Source organism: Amblyomma mixtum, chromosome 2 (assembly GCF_055824585.1).
Source record: "Amblyomma mixtum isolate Tamu chromosome 2, ASM5582458v1, whole genome shotgun sequence".
NCBI classification, from domain to species: Eukaryota; Metazoa; Arthropoda; class Arachnida; order Ixodida; family Ixodidae; genus Amblyomma; species Amblyomma mixtum.
This window is the reverse complement of record NC_143013.1, coordinates 122538610-122551463: the sequence shown is the minus strand read 5'-3', so window position 1 is coordinate 122551463 and position 12854 is coordinate 122538610. Positions and strand designations below refer to the sequence as shown.

Here is a 12854-nt window from a genome sequence, read left to right as displayed (position 1 = left end):
TGTTTCATGCGTGTTTCCTGAAACTCCAGTCAAGTAGCGTTGGTAGATTGCTTTTCAAGCAAACTGGACCGCAACATGCTAGTTTGTGTGAGATATTCCTGGGCGAGTAAGCTTGTTTGCGTGAAGAATTTCTTGTTCAATCGTCCAGCCAAACAAGCAAGGGGTAGGTTATGTGATCAGAATTCACAGCGTTAATTGCCGGTCGAATGCGGCGTTAAGTAAAAGAAACACGGAATCTAATGGTGATCGCTACATAAATAACTGCTTAGTCAAATGTTTAGGGGAATCCCCCAAGGTGGAGTAGATTTGTAATAAGGGAGTAATTACTCATTGGCATCCACCCGAGCGCAGCCATACGGCTACAAAGGAAAGCTATACAGCTTTCTCAGAAACTTCGTAGTTAAAGAAAAATTCGTCCTGGTCCGGGGTTCGAACCCAGGACCACCGCTACACCGGAGCAGTCGCTCTACCAATTGAGCTAACCAGGACGGCAAGCTTATGGTAGGGCGAGATCGAATTGATCAATAACTCGAAGTGGGAACAGTGTTGGTCAAATGTTTAGGGGAATCCCCCAAGGTGGAGTAGATTTGTAATAAGGGAGTAATTACTCATTGGCATCCACCCGAGCGCAGCCAAAGTGTTCCAGCCAGCCAGTGTTGGCTGCGCTCGGGTGGATGCCAATGAGTAATTACTCCCTTATTAAATAACTGCTTATTGAAAAAGTTCAGAAAAAATAAATAGCGTAGCAGACAAAAAGTCGTAGGTGTTAACGTAGCCAAGCTGAGTAGACGTGCGAAAGCAGGTGTTCATTCTTCTTCAATTGGAGGGGGCACTTAAGCTCTCCCTTGAGCGTATGACGCGATATCATTAGTGGGTTAACGCCTATATATGCAGAACTGGACATTTTCTACTTAAAAATCGTAGATTACGGCGAGTCCTCATGCTACTATCAGCACAATGGCGCTGCAGTTAAGCGATGCGCCACTGCATTGAGAGGTGGCTGTTTCTATCACAGCCACCGGTAGCGATTGTGCGACCCATGCTGCTGTTTCCGAGGAACCACTTGCGACCAGTCTTTAGTATAACTGCCACCTGCTTCCCATTGGCTACAGCTGCCGCGACGCTCCTCCGAACTTACCCGAGCTTCCACCCTCCATTGGCTGCAGCTAGCGCGATGCTGTTCCAAACTAACTCGAGCTTACGCGAGTTAGCTCGGGTAAGCTCGAGTTAGTTCGCAGCACAAGACAATACAAGCTGACAAGATTTTTGCTCAGGGTAGGTACGTCTGGAGTAGTGCTTTCGCACTAATTTGAGCGCGTAAGTTAGTACAGAACACTTTGGTCCTGTGCAATCCCGAGAGGTTGAAACGGCTTCACACCAAACCTCTAGAAGCAGCTCTTTAAACACAGGCGAGCCCATACGGAGATATATCAGCCCCGCATAAACCTGCATACCTATCTAACGCATCTTGTCAGACAATGTATGAACGCACTGGAAACTGATTTTTTTTTAATCGAAGTGATAGCAAGAGTGAATTTAGAAGATGGATATAAAGAGCTTCAGAAATTTTGTATTTCATGTGCGTGAAAGAACGTATAGTTTTTAACACACCAAGCATTGCTTCTTTTCCGTTTCAGAATGTCGTCCCCCCAGGCAGACAAACAGCTGTCAGTGGTGAGAGCCGTGATCGAGCAAAACGAAGCCGAAATGTTCCAGGCGCGCTCCGAGGTCTACACCACTGCCAACGCAGCCATCCTGGACGCGTTCCACAGTGCGTTTATGATCTGCGATGACCAGGAGGACCAACAATTCATCGACGTCGGATGTGGAATCGGAGATTTGTCGTTCAAGTATGGCGCACCGGCTAAGATGCAGCAGTAGATCTTCGTCTAAAATATTGCACTTCGTACAAGAACTAGTGGTTGCACTGTTTTAATCAATTAAACAGCTCGCGTAAAGCTGAGTACACTCTAAATCTATTCAAGGCGTTCTAGGCCGCGCAGATTCAAGGCGCCAGTGCTACGTATCACCACAAGGACTGATAATAAAGGCTTAATACCAAAGGCTTCACTTCGAGAAAGAATCATTTTTATCGTGAGTTCGAAGAATAACGTTCACTTTAACCAAAAACTCACAGAACGATTAGACATCTCATGCGTAAATTGTGTGAGTTTTCGATTGAACGTCGATTATTACTTTGACGCTTCTACTCTTATGAATGCTTTCGCTCTCAGCCGAAGCGGCACACACCTGACAATTTTTCTGGAGGATTGAGATTGGCGGAGGTAGAAGCGAGGGTGGTTGGTGGCCGTTCTTAGGCTGGATGCGAGGTAGGGAGGTGGATCTAGAGCAGCAATAAGTGCTTGGTTTCTGTGATACTTTTTTTCGCATTGAGGCAGTGGTACATAGCATAATGCAAGATTGAAAATGAGATGATGTCAAAAATACAAGATATTTTCACAAGTTCAGAAATGAACGTGCAGAACAAAGTACATTGTTTTGCTGGACTGATTGCAAACAACACTGAAGATTTAGGTCGACATTCTTATCACTAATAGTGGTTATAACGAATCATGCGGTCATTTTATCGCTCTCAGCATTAGGATATAGGAAAGGTCTTGGTTATATTGCGGAAGAACTGTTTTCACCGGTATCTTTCTAATTTATCATATCCGCCTTGTTCCCTTAACTCATGGTTTGCTTCGAAGTTCGCTGAAACCGGAAAATGTCACTGACGATTCGAAAATCGTTAAAAGTCATTATGTTTCGAAGCCTACACAGTGTTTCATATAGGAACAAAATTTCACATATTTATCTTTAACTCGCCCACTATGCTATGTTGCTACAAGTTATTTCACATATTTTCGCTCTGTTTTTGAAAATGTATGCTGCGTTGTCAAAAAAAATTATAACTGTAAGTAGGTTTGTCACAAGTTGTTATGTAGGGACCAATCGATTTTATCAAGGAATAAAAAGCTTGTTTTATTGGAAACAAATGCTCCATAAAACTTAATTTCATGCACTACATTACGCTCATTGCTTTCTTCTGCCTTTTACCGAATTCATTTTACCACAATAAAAAAGCACCTTGATCGCGCTTCGTCCTTTTTTCTGCATTTCTATTTTGTTTTCTTGTGAAAGAGCGCCACGACACAAGGCCAGATGACAAGAAGAGACGATACGCAGCGCTGACTAGCAACATAAGTTTATTCAGGAAACCATGCTTATAAAGACGCCAGCAACACTTTGTTTTTCAGTGTCGCTGGCGCCTTCATAAGCATGGCTTCCTGAATAAACTTCTGTTGTTAGGCAGCGCTGCGTATCGTCTCTTCTTGTCATCTGGCCTTGTGCCGTGGCGCTCTTTCACAAGAAATCATGTCTGACCAACGTGCCGATCAGTTATTGTTGTACTGCATTTCTAGTGTGATTGGTGATGTCACATAGTAAGTTGAGGTTATAGGAGAACCTCGCCGCACCACTACTGTATTGCGGCAGACGAAAGAACCGATGCATGATTTTCGGGTGCTCTTTATTGCGGAACAGGATCTTTTACTACCTCTACTAGTTCTACTAAACTAGCGGACATTCCCGTAAGTGTTCCTTTTACTTGCAGGCACCTTCTGCCCCGCTGCTCTCCATGCCGGCGGCTTGTTGCATCTGACGTTTCGGACAACTTGGTCAAGATAGCCGCCAAGAAATACCCGCACCCAAAGATCGACTACCTACAACTGGACATTGTGGGAAATGTAGAAGGCTTTGTTGCTGAACAGGGCCAGTTCCAAAGGGTTTACTCATTCGCCATGTTGCATTGGGTCAAAGACAAACGTCTGGCAATGCGCAACTTCGAGAAACTGCTCGCTCCTAGTGGAGAGTTTTTCCTGCTCATGCTGGGAGGTTCCCTGATACATGATCTGTACAAGGCTATGATGCATTCTCCTCGTTGGACAAAGTACACCAAGGTAAGCTTGTGCAGCACCCTGCACATCCGTCTTTCCAAAATGGCCGTTTCGATCAGGGTGTATTAGTCTGAATAAGATGTTCACTTATCTTTAAAGTTTGGCCTATTTCAGTACGAGTCAGACCCACAATTTATTCATCTCTATTTCCTCTAATGGGCTTTAATAAGCCCATAAGGTATTAACACGCAAAAGCGCCATGTACTGCTTATAAACGCTGGACTTAAGGCACGGTGGTTCGTATATTCCACCAAGACATCGATGCAAACTAGAGCAGTTCCCGCCCTTACGGCGTATATTTAGCTGCGGTGTAGATGCACCTAATACCATACAATAAGATACAAGCTTCGGATGCTACTTTTAGAGGCTTTTATTTTCAGTTCCCCTCAAGCAGTTTTCTGTGTTCCCACGACATGCACATACAATGAGCTCTTCTTCACTAATCATAATAACCAACTATACTGATCACAACCGCTAACTTATATTGTCAGACGAAGAAATTTCCAAATTGCTGGCAACGAAAGCAGTGGAGAAGTGTACAGGACAAGTATTATTTCCATATTTTTCTATGCATCTTCGGTTCTCGAGAAAGGGGGTTTTGTAACTTCGAAGTGAAATTTATGCATAATATATTGACGCGAATCATTGTAGTGTTTGTTCATTCTTCAAAGCTGTGGGCACACCACTTTATCGATTTCGTTTAGATGTAACACGTGACCAGATTTATCTCGGTTAATCGCGTCCAGGCGGAGCCTAGCCTACGTCGTTCTAGTGTGACCCTGTAACTCTGCAACCTTTATCTCTAAAGTTCGCTATCAGCTTTAAAATGAGCACGGCCACGCTTGTTCCTATGATGCCACCCGATCATTAAATTCATTGCGAGCGCAACTCATCCCAAATAAACAGTTTTGTTTAGAAACCATTTCCGCTGTTTTCCTGCTCTCCGGACTGCAGTCAGCCCTACGTGACATCCCGCGGAGGTGCTAACGGATGTAGCTGCCGCCCTCAGCAGGTGATGAGGGCAACAGCCACAAAAACCGAAGCGATAGTCTTGTGGCAGTGCGTCCGCCTCGCATTCTAAAAGTTCTTGGCTCGATTCCCAGTGAGGCCGGGTACACACCAGTTTTCTAATGGACACAAGTGTCCCCCCTACCTGGTGCTTGGATATTCTGAGGTGAGATGGTTTGGAAAAGGGTCTTCGACAAAACTGTTGCCCTGGCGGGCCAGTGATTCATTGCGCCCTCAATCAACCCTAAATCCGCCTCCTGTGGCAGAAGTTCACTTGTGGCCCTTTTCATCAAGCCCACACTGGCGGTATTTGAAGGCACAGGCTCTTTTCACAAGCGATCCAACCCTAGGAAGCCGAGCACCAGGCCGGGACATAGCTAGTTTCCATTTTGACGAAACCTGTGGGTACCCGGCCGGCAGCCGCAGTCGAACCCACCACCTTCCGAAGCCGAGGCAGTTGCTCTGCCATTTTGAGGTGGTGTGGTGGTGGTGGTGTAGAGGGTCGCTTTGAAGGCGGTCAGCATCGTGGTTGAGGTTGTCGTATGCGGCATCGTCGTATCTCGAGCGGTGTCTTCATGCGGCGGGCTCGTTGAAGGATCTTCGGCGTTTCACTCGTGAGTAACCTTACCTCCAAAGGTTGTTGTCTTTAGTTTCCCCTACGGGGCTGGGAGACCTTCCTCGTAGCGCGGCTGAGTAGATGCGGCGTAACGAAACAAACCGCAGGACTGACGGCGATCGTGAGCGCGATAGGCGGTTTGGCGCATACTCCTCTAGGTAGAGCCTGCGCCTCCAGGATTTTGACGTCACCGTCTTTTGCAAGTCCGGACTCAAACACTCTGTCGCCGACTGCCTGTCACGAGCCCCTTCAGATACACCACGACCGCACGAAGATGAGGACGCCTTCACGGGACCCAACAGCTCCAGCTCTTTTACACAGCAGCAACGCTTGAACCCCGACCTAAAACGCCTCATCGAGTACTTGGCAGGCAAGGTTTCTTCACTGCCCGCCTCATTAGAGCGAGGATTGTCTTCATAGTGTGTACAGAATGATATCCTCATGAAGAACTTCGCAGCGAACAAAAAGCCCCCCTCCTTATTGTGCCTACATGTCTGCGCGAAGCTCTTCAGGCTTCACACGACGAGTCGACAGCTGCATAACTCGGACAAGTATTACTGTCCTCGACTATCTGCCAATGTTCAACATTATGCGTAAACCTGCCGAGACTGAGAGACACGAAAACCCCTCTCACTCGACATGCAGGATTTCTGAACCCCATGAACCCCCCTCAAGGCCCTTTCAGCCGATCGGCATGGAATTCCTTGGCCCTTTTCAGAAGCAACACCTAAAAATAAGTGGATCATCATAGCGACTGACTACTTGACCCGCTACGCCGAGGCAAAAGCCCAATCGAACGGAACAGCAGCAGCTGCAGTCGTCAGATTTTTGGGCATTGCGTTCTTCTTGGGCGTTCATCACGGACGGCGTTCATCACGTTCATCACGGACAGAGTAACAGCACCCACTCCAAAACTGACGCAGGCCATCCTGCGTTACAGCCAAACCAGCTACCGGAGGACAACTGCATACCATCCGCAGACCAACGAACTGGCCGTGCGCCTCTACAAAACCATCGCCAATATGCTCGCCAAGAATATCGACGCCGAACACAACTGGGAAATCGTCCTGCCTTACGTCGTCTTCGCCTTCAACACCTCACGCAGGAGACCACGCAGATGACGCATTTTAGGCTTGTCCATGGCAGGGAGGCCACGACCATGCTAGACGCCATTCTGCCCAACGTTACCGAAGATACCACCGACGTTGCCGCCTACCGTGAGCGGGCAGAAGAAGCCTGAATACTTGCCTAATTACGGATCAAAGGCCAGCAGCGGACTGACGCCGGGGAGTACAACTTGTGAAGACGCAACGCGGAATAGAAGCCAGGACACCGAGTCTGGGCTTGGACGCCGGTTCGCCGCCGCGGATCGAGTGAAAAGCTTTAGCGCCGCTATTTCGGCCCGTACCAGGTACTTCGTCGGCTAGGTAGACTGGACTGTCAAGTCGTCCCTGACCAAACGACTGCAACTCAGCGGCGCCACGTACGACCAGAAGCTGTCCATGTCGTCCGTCTGTATCCCCTTATGTGCGCTATGGGACGCTGTGTTTCCACACTCGGTGTTTATTTTTGCACAAACCCTTTTATTTGTTTGTAGTCACCTTATGTTTTAAAGCATCGGATTGATGCTTCTTTGAGGAAAGTAATGCCGCGAATCTGTGTAGTGTTTGTTTTTCAATCTTCAAAACTGCCGGCACGCCACTTTATCGCTTTGTTTCTGATGCCAGACGCGACTAGATTTATCTGGATTGATCGCATCTGGGTGGAGCCGATTCTATGTTGTTCCAGAGTGTTCTAGTAACTTTGCACGCTTTATCTCGAAAGTTCGCTACCAGCTTTAAATTGAACACGGCTGAGAGCGGTGGGCTTTCGGTTCGACGACCGCCGAGCAACTACGCAGCGGCCGACTCACTCAGGCATTTGCGGGCTCTAGTCAGCCCACATAAAGAGTTTTCTATAGAAGCCGTTTTGGCTGCCTCACTGCTCTCCGGACTGCAGACGCCACAATGTGACATTATCATGCGGGGGTTTGAAACTGCAAGCGCTCCGATGAGGCCGTAACAGTTTCTTTGTGCAATTCCTCAGTTGATAAGTTTTTATTTCACAGGTTCTAGAAGAATGCATGCCTGTGATCAGTGCTGCGCAGGATAAAGTGTCCTTGAGGAAATACGCAGCAGAGCTCATCAAGTTTACGACGCTTACTCCACTGGCCTGCGAGGTGCTTTCATATCCTTCTATAAACAAGACCAAAGACGAAATGATTCGTAAGTAAAGCTGGTTATTTAAAAAGATATGCATTGCTTTCTTTCCGCAGCATATCTTGGAAACAACATGTTATGCCACGCAGCCCTCTTTTTAAGAGGTATTGCTTTTACCTTTGCCACCTTCGCGCACTTATGGCGTGCACTCCCAGACACACTTAGAGTGTATGGGGTAGCGGTCTCGATCTCAAAGGAGGTGCCCTCGACTCAGCGTGGCAAACTCAGCCAGAAACCACTTACCGATTGAAAAAGGAGGGTGATCGTTTGGTGCCCAGCTTTCGCCGCTCGCAAGCCAGGGAATGGGTCGTAGCCAAAGGTTCACAAACAGAACAAAGTTTACAGAGTAAAGAGACGATACAGATATTCTAATCCCCCGTACGGGGACATGCGAAGGAATCTGCAATACAATGCAGCTCGTGCAAAGTAGCAGTCGATACAGACTACAATACGACAAAAGGCCTTGCACCTTAAGTGCACTAAAACAATAGAGATATAAACAAACAAAACACAATTTTTTCACCGGGCTCTCCTAGTGTCCGACGACCGGACGATCACGACGGAGCCGTCTCGCAGGCTGCCGCAAGCTGCGTTGCTGGTGCGTGGCTGAGTGAGTGGTGTTTACCCTGTCGTCATGCTGGAGCGCTTCTCGGAAGCTTAAATACCGGTAAGAGCTGACTGACAGCTCTCAGCGTACTTCATAATAAAGCGCGCACCACAGCTGTTCGTTTCTTCGCGTTTCTTCGCATACGTTTGCTCTATCTTTATCGAGCCGGGCGAGCACCCCATCGGTCAGGCGTAGAGACCGTTTTCCAGAAAATTCTGTTTCTTTTTTGCGATCCGCCGACGCGCAAGCAAACTGTAGAGGGCATTACCATGCACGCTCAAGGCTACACCCTCTCTGTTGGTAATGGGTAGCATTTACTCCAAACTTCTCGATTGTTCGACGGCGGGCCCGGGACGTATTTCCTTTGGCACCACTGCGGCGAGTGAAATGGAGAGGGCAGCAACACACCCAAGGCTAGGCGATCTCTTGGAGTTCGTTTTTTCTCTGTTCTAGAATTCTCTACGGCACCGCATTGGCGAGATTCCTTCCGCGTCGTGCCTGTCTTCCGAATGTGCGCTATATATTGCGACCCTGCCCATCCCTTTAGGTTATTGCACTACAATATTCACAAAGCACAAAAATCGCACGCATGTGACATACATGCGTTCACAAATCCGAACGACAACTCTCGAGGTACATACGTCAGTACAATCATGTTTCCATATACATAACACAATGCGATTGTCAAGGTACACCAAACAACATCCAACAACTCGGACTCATTGTAACACAAGTTTCCAAACTGCGAGCACAGGAATACACGGCATGCTTGCTCCTGTCATCCCACATTTGGCTTATGAACTCGGCTCGAAACATAACTGTTCCCCTCAAGCTTTCGGTAGCGCTCTTGATTCTTTTTGCACGCGACTCTGGCTTGTCCTCCTGTCGTTGTTGTTGCCTCAAAAACGATGGCATATACCCACGGGGGGGGGGGGGGGGGAGGGGGGGGGGGGGGGTATTGGCCAGGGTTTGGTGCAGATAGAAGCAGGAAAAAATTAAATTCATCCAGGTTTATCTCAACTGGCTCTTAAAGAGCTCTGCTCTTCCACCCTCTACTATGGCTGCTCTTATGCTGTTCTGGCTCCGCTTCGTATTCGTACAGCTGTCAGGTTTTATGGCCAGACATCGACTCCCTTTTTCTTGTGAATAGCGCGTCGGCTGAGAAAAAAGCTAACGCCAGTTCACACATGATGGCTCCCCTTCACGTGTTTTCTCGTTCGTGTGCGCTATTCGTTCTGCACTTTCGCCTGCAGACAGTTCCTACTGAACGCTGGCTTCTATTGTCTCAGCTTCTTTGTAACCTTTTTGCGATGTTCGTGCACCTCGCTTACACCCGACTCAGCTGTTTTTAGCAAAGTTCTGTTTCCTTCCAGTTTCTTCCTGACCTTCCTCCAGGGCTTCTGCTGCTTCACCTGATTCGGTGATGTCCAACTCATTTCTCTTTCTTTAGACTTTCTTCCAAACTCTTCTTTGGGACAAGCCCGGTTCATCTTTGCCTGCATCATCCGAGAAGTGTTCTCGCGATGAAGCTAATAGTTATATCCCTTTCCGTTGTTTGGGGGCTGAACTTCCTTTTTCGATATTTTCTCCTTTTTTCCTCTCTGTGACTCTTGCTTTTGCTCAGTGCTCTGAAACTGCTCAGAAGTCATTGCAGAACTGTTCTCCTCACTTCTAGTCAAAAATGTTTCCTTAGTTTCAAAGGAGTCGTGTTTCATTCCTTGAACTGCAGTTTTCCTTCCTGGCAGGCAAAATTTTTCTTGCATTTCTCACCGGAAAAGGCCTCTTTGGTCCTCGACAGTTTACCTGGAACAGTTTCCAGTTATTCACTGGGTGCACTTTCCTCAGCTACAGTTACCTCGGAGCTTTCGTAATCTTTCCCTTTTGACCGTTCTTTCTGACGGTCACCACTTCAAAATTCAAACGTGCAGCGCTTGAACTTTTCGATGAGGTCCTACCTATTTTCTCTTGTGGCGGCTTCATGAAGGTACACTCGGGCTAAAATTGGAGCGTCATGTTGGCCTTCTCTTCAGTGTCTACTACCTCGGCAGCAGCTACATTTTTACTTTCTTGACGAAGCGTATCTCTGGTCAGGCCTTCATTCCCTGTGATTTCAGTTGCAGGAACGGGTTGTTCCGCAACCAGGCTCTGACCTGTGTAGCTAGCTTCACCCTATTATGTGGTTGCCAACAAATCGGACTTGTTTTTTCGTCCTGCCAGCATCTCCGGGTGTAACCTCCACTAGTTCCCTCTAGGCCGCGTTACGTTCCCTCTCTCACCTGGGGTCCTGCATGGGTTGCTAGAACTTTCTGCCGCTTCTCACTGTTAAGTCGCTGGTAAGCCAAGTCGCTGGTAAGCGTACAGCTGGTGCAAGAGGTTTTATGTTGTTGAAGCCGCCGACAACGCGGTCAAATCGAGGAAAGAAAGAATAACAGCTGAGGCTGTAAAAACACCCTCGCACCATAGCCCTGAATGGGATTTGAACCAGCGCGGGCGCAAACCGGACACTCTCGCTTTCCAATATATCGCAGTGCTGAATCGTGCGTTCAAAGCGGCATATATGTTGGACTTTCTAGCAGCTAAATCCTCCTTGCGGTGATGTTTATTTGTTATTTCTTGGCTTTAAAATGTTCGCTCCCAGTGGTGATGTTGTGACAGCGCCCTGGAGCCGAATGAGTCACTCGATACCCAGGCAGGCATATCACGCCAGCAGTAGTTTTATGCAGCCACCAATTAAGATGAAAAGGCGGACAAGAGAGCCCAACAAGTCATTACGTTGGAAGAAGACAGGCGAGAGCTGTTGCGTGTCAAGCAGCGAAGGCCTCTAGGGATGCTATCTGTGGTACCCAGCACGAGACATAAAAGCTGCTGAATGCTGTGTAGCGTTACCAATCAAAGGTATGTCATAAACGGCTATTGACGGTAAGCAAAACTTCATAAATTTGAACGTAAAAGGTATTTTTGTCAGATTTTTTTATTGTTCGCTTTTTTCGTAATGCCACTCTGCTTAGACTCGAAGATCTTCAGCATTCAATACATGAAAAAACATGAACTAAAAGCGGCAAAGAATACCGACGGTGCTGTCGAGCTGGCAGAGCAGCCCAGGTCGAAGAAAAGATGGGGTCGGCGGCGGAGGGTATGTGTGTGCGCGACAAATGTTTAATCTGCATGATAAATCGTAGTTAGTTGGGAGGGCCCTCGTTCCAGGAGCCCATTGCCTTTAGCCGCCGCTCTTGCCCGCTTCACCTGCTGCCAAAGCTCGTCTTTTTTTGTATTTGCTGGACAGCGCCCACATGAACGTCTCAAGAGCATCACCAAATCCCGAGTGCGCCTACCACCATCTGTGATCCTTCCTACAACCCGATGCGGCTTTATTTTGACTCATTCGAAGTTTTGCGCTCATTCTTGACGACGAGATGAAGTAGAACGCCAAACTGCGAGAAAGTCAAAATCCTGCTTCTGAGGTTGCGGTCTAACATTTGACACTTCACTACAGTGTTAATGCTCTTCGTACTCAATGGGTAACTGAAGTTGGCTAATTAGCGCCCAGTTTTTCACGAGGATTCACGGTGCTCATGTTGGCAGAGAAAACTGTTAACAGTATTCAGGCATAAGTGCCGTCAGTGGAAGACGCTGCAGTCTATCCAGCATATTTATAGAGGCTGTTTTAAGCGCTCTGTCGACTAAAATACAAAGTTTCTCACTGCATTTAAGATACACTTCGATATTACTTCGGAACAGGGTAGACGCTACTGCTAAACCTCAAATTTCGTTCGAAATTTGAAAGACATTATCGGCTTTCTAACATCCGTACTAATCTTTTTCCAGATGATTTATTTTTATTCAACCACATCAAGCCTTTCCTGAATGATGAAGAAAAAGAGGAGCTTCGTATGTTTATAACAGAGTTCACAGAGAAGATTTGGGTGTCCGCGCATGAAGGAGAAATCATGGACCGAAAGATGATTGTTATCCACGCCCAGAAACCACTCAACTAGACAAATGCATGGTTATTTCTGCATAATTTGTCAAACAACCGTTTCGAATAAAATCTTCTTGAATTGGTGATTTTTCCAGGCCCGTGTGCAGTTGTGTTTAATATAACGGCGACAAACCACTATTTCCGAACTCCTTCTTTTTCCATAAATTATGAAATGAAAACAGTACGCAAATTCTCGCTGCAATATGCATTACATTAAATTTGCGCTCCATCCCGACCCTCCATGTGGTTAGCTTCATCACTTTTATGTCTCGTATATACATCTATTGTAATTCCTTTCTAACCTACCCCTCCCACTTACCCCATTGGCGGGTGCTGTAGGCACCCGCAGCCCTCACAAACTTTTTTACCATGTTCCTACTGGCATAAGAATGCTTATAGGTCTTAGCTTGACCCTCTGTAAACTGTCCTT

The 12854-nt window shown here is 47.2% G+C and overlaps 1 protein-coding gene across 1 annotated transcript; it reads left to right on the top strand.

The window, feature by feature from the left end:
• The first annotated feature begins 1638 nt into the window (after positions 1-1638).
• LOC149360753 (4-vinylphenol methyltransferase 2-like) lies at positions 1639-12440 on the top strand. The gene is made up of 4 exons (XM_089569389.1): positions 1639-1850; positions 3614-3959; positions 7688-7844; positions 12271-12440. Exons 1-4 carry the CDS (start codon positions 1639-1641, stop codon positions 12438-12440), a joined length of 885 nt encoding a protein of 294 aa, XP_089425515.1.
• Positions 12441-12854: the final 414 nt, after the last annotated feature.

What these genes read in the sequence shown, in the direction of transcription:
- LOC149360753 (XM_089569389.1), top strand. Translation starts at nt 1,639, where the DNA reads ATGTCGTCCCCCCAGGCAGACAAACAGCTGTCAGTGGTGAGAGCCGTG. An exon ending in ATCGGAGATTTGTCGTTCAA is followed by an intron (nt 1,851 to 3,613) that starts GTATGGCGCACC and finishes TTTTACTTGCAG; the next exon opens with GCACCTTCTGCCCCGCTGCT. An exon ending in GACCAAAGACGAAATGATTC is followed by an intron (nt 7,845 to 12,270) that starts GTAAGTAAAGCT and finishes ATCTTTTTCCAG; the next exon opens with ATGATTTATTTTTATTCAAC.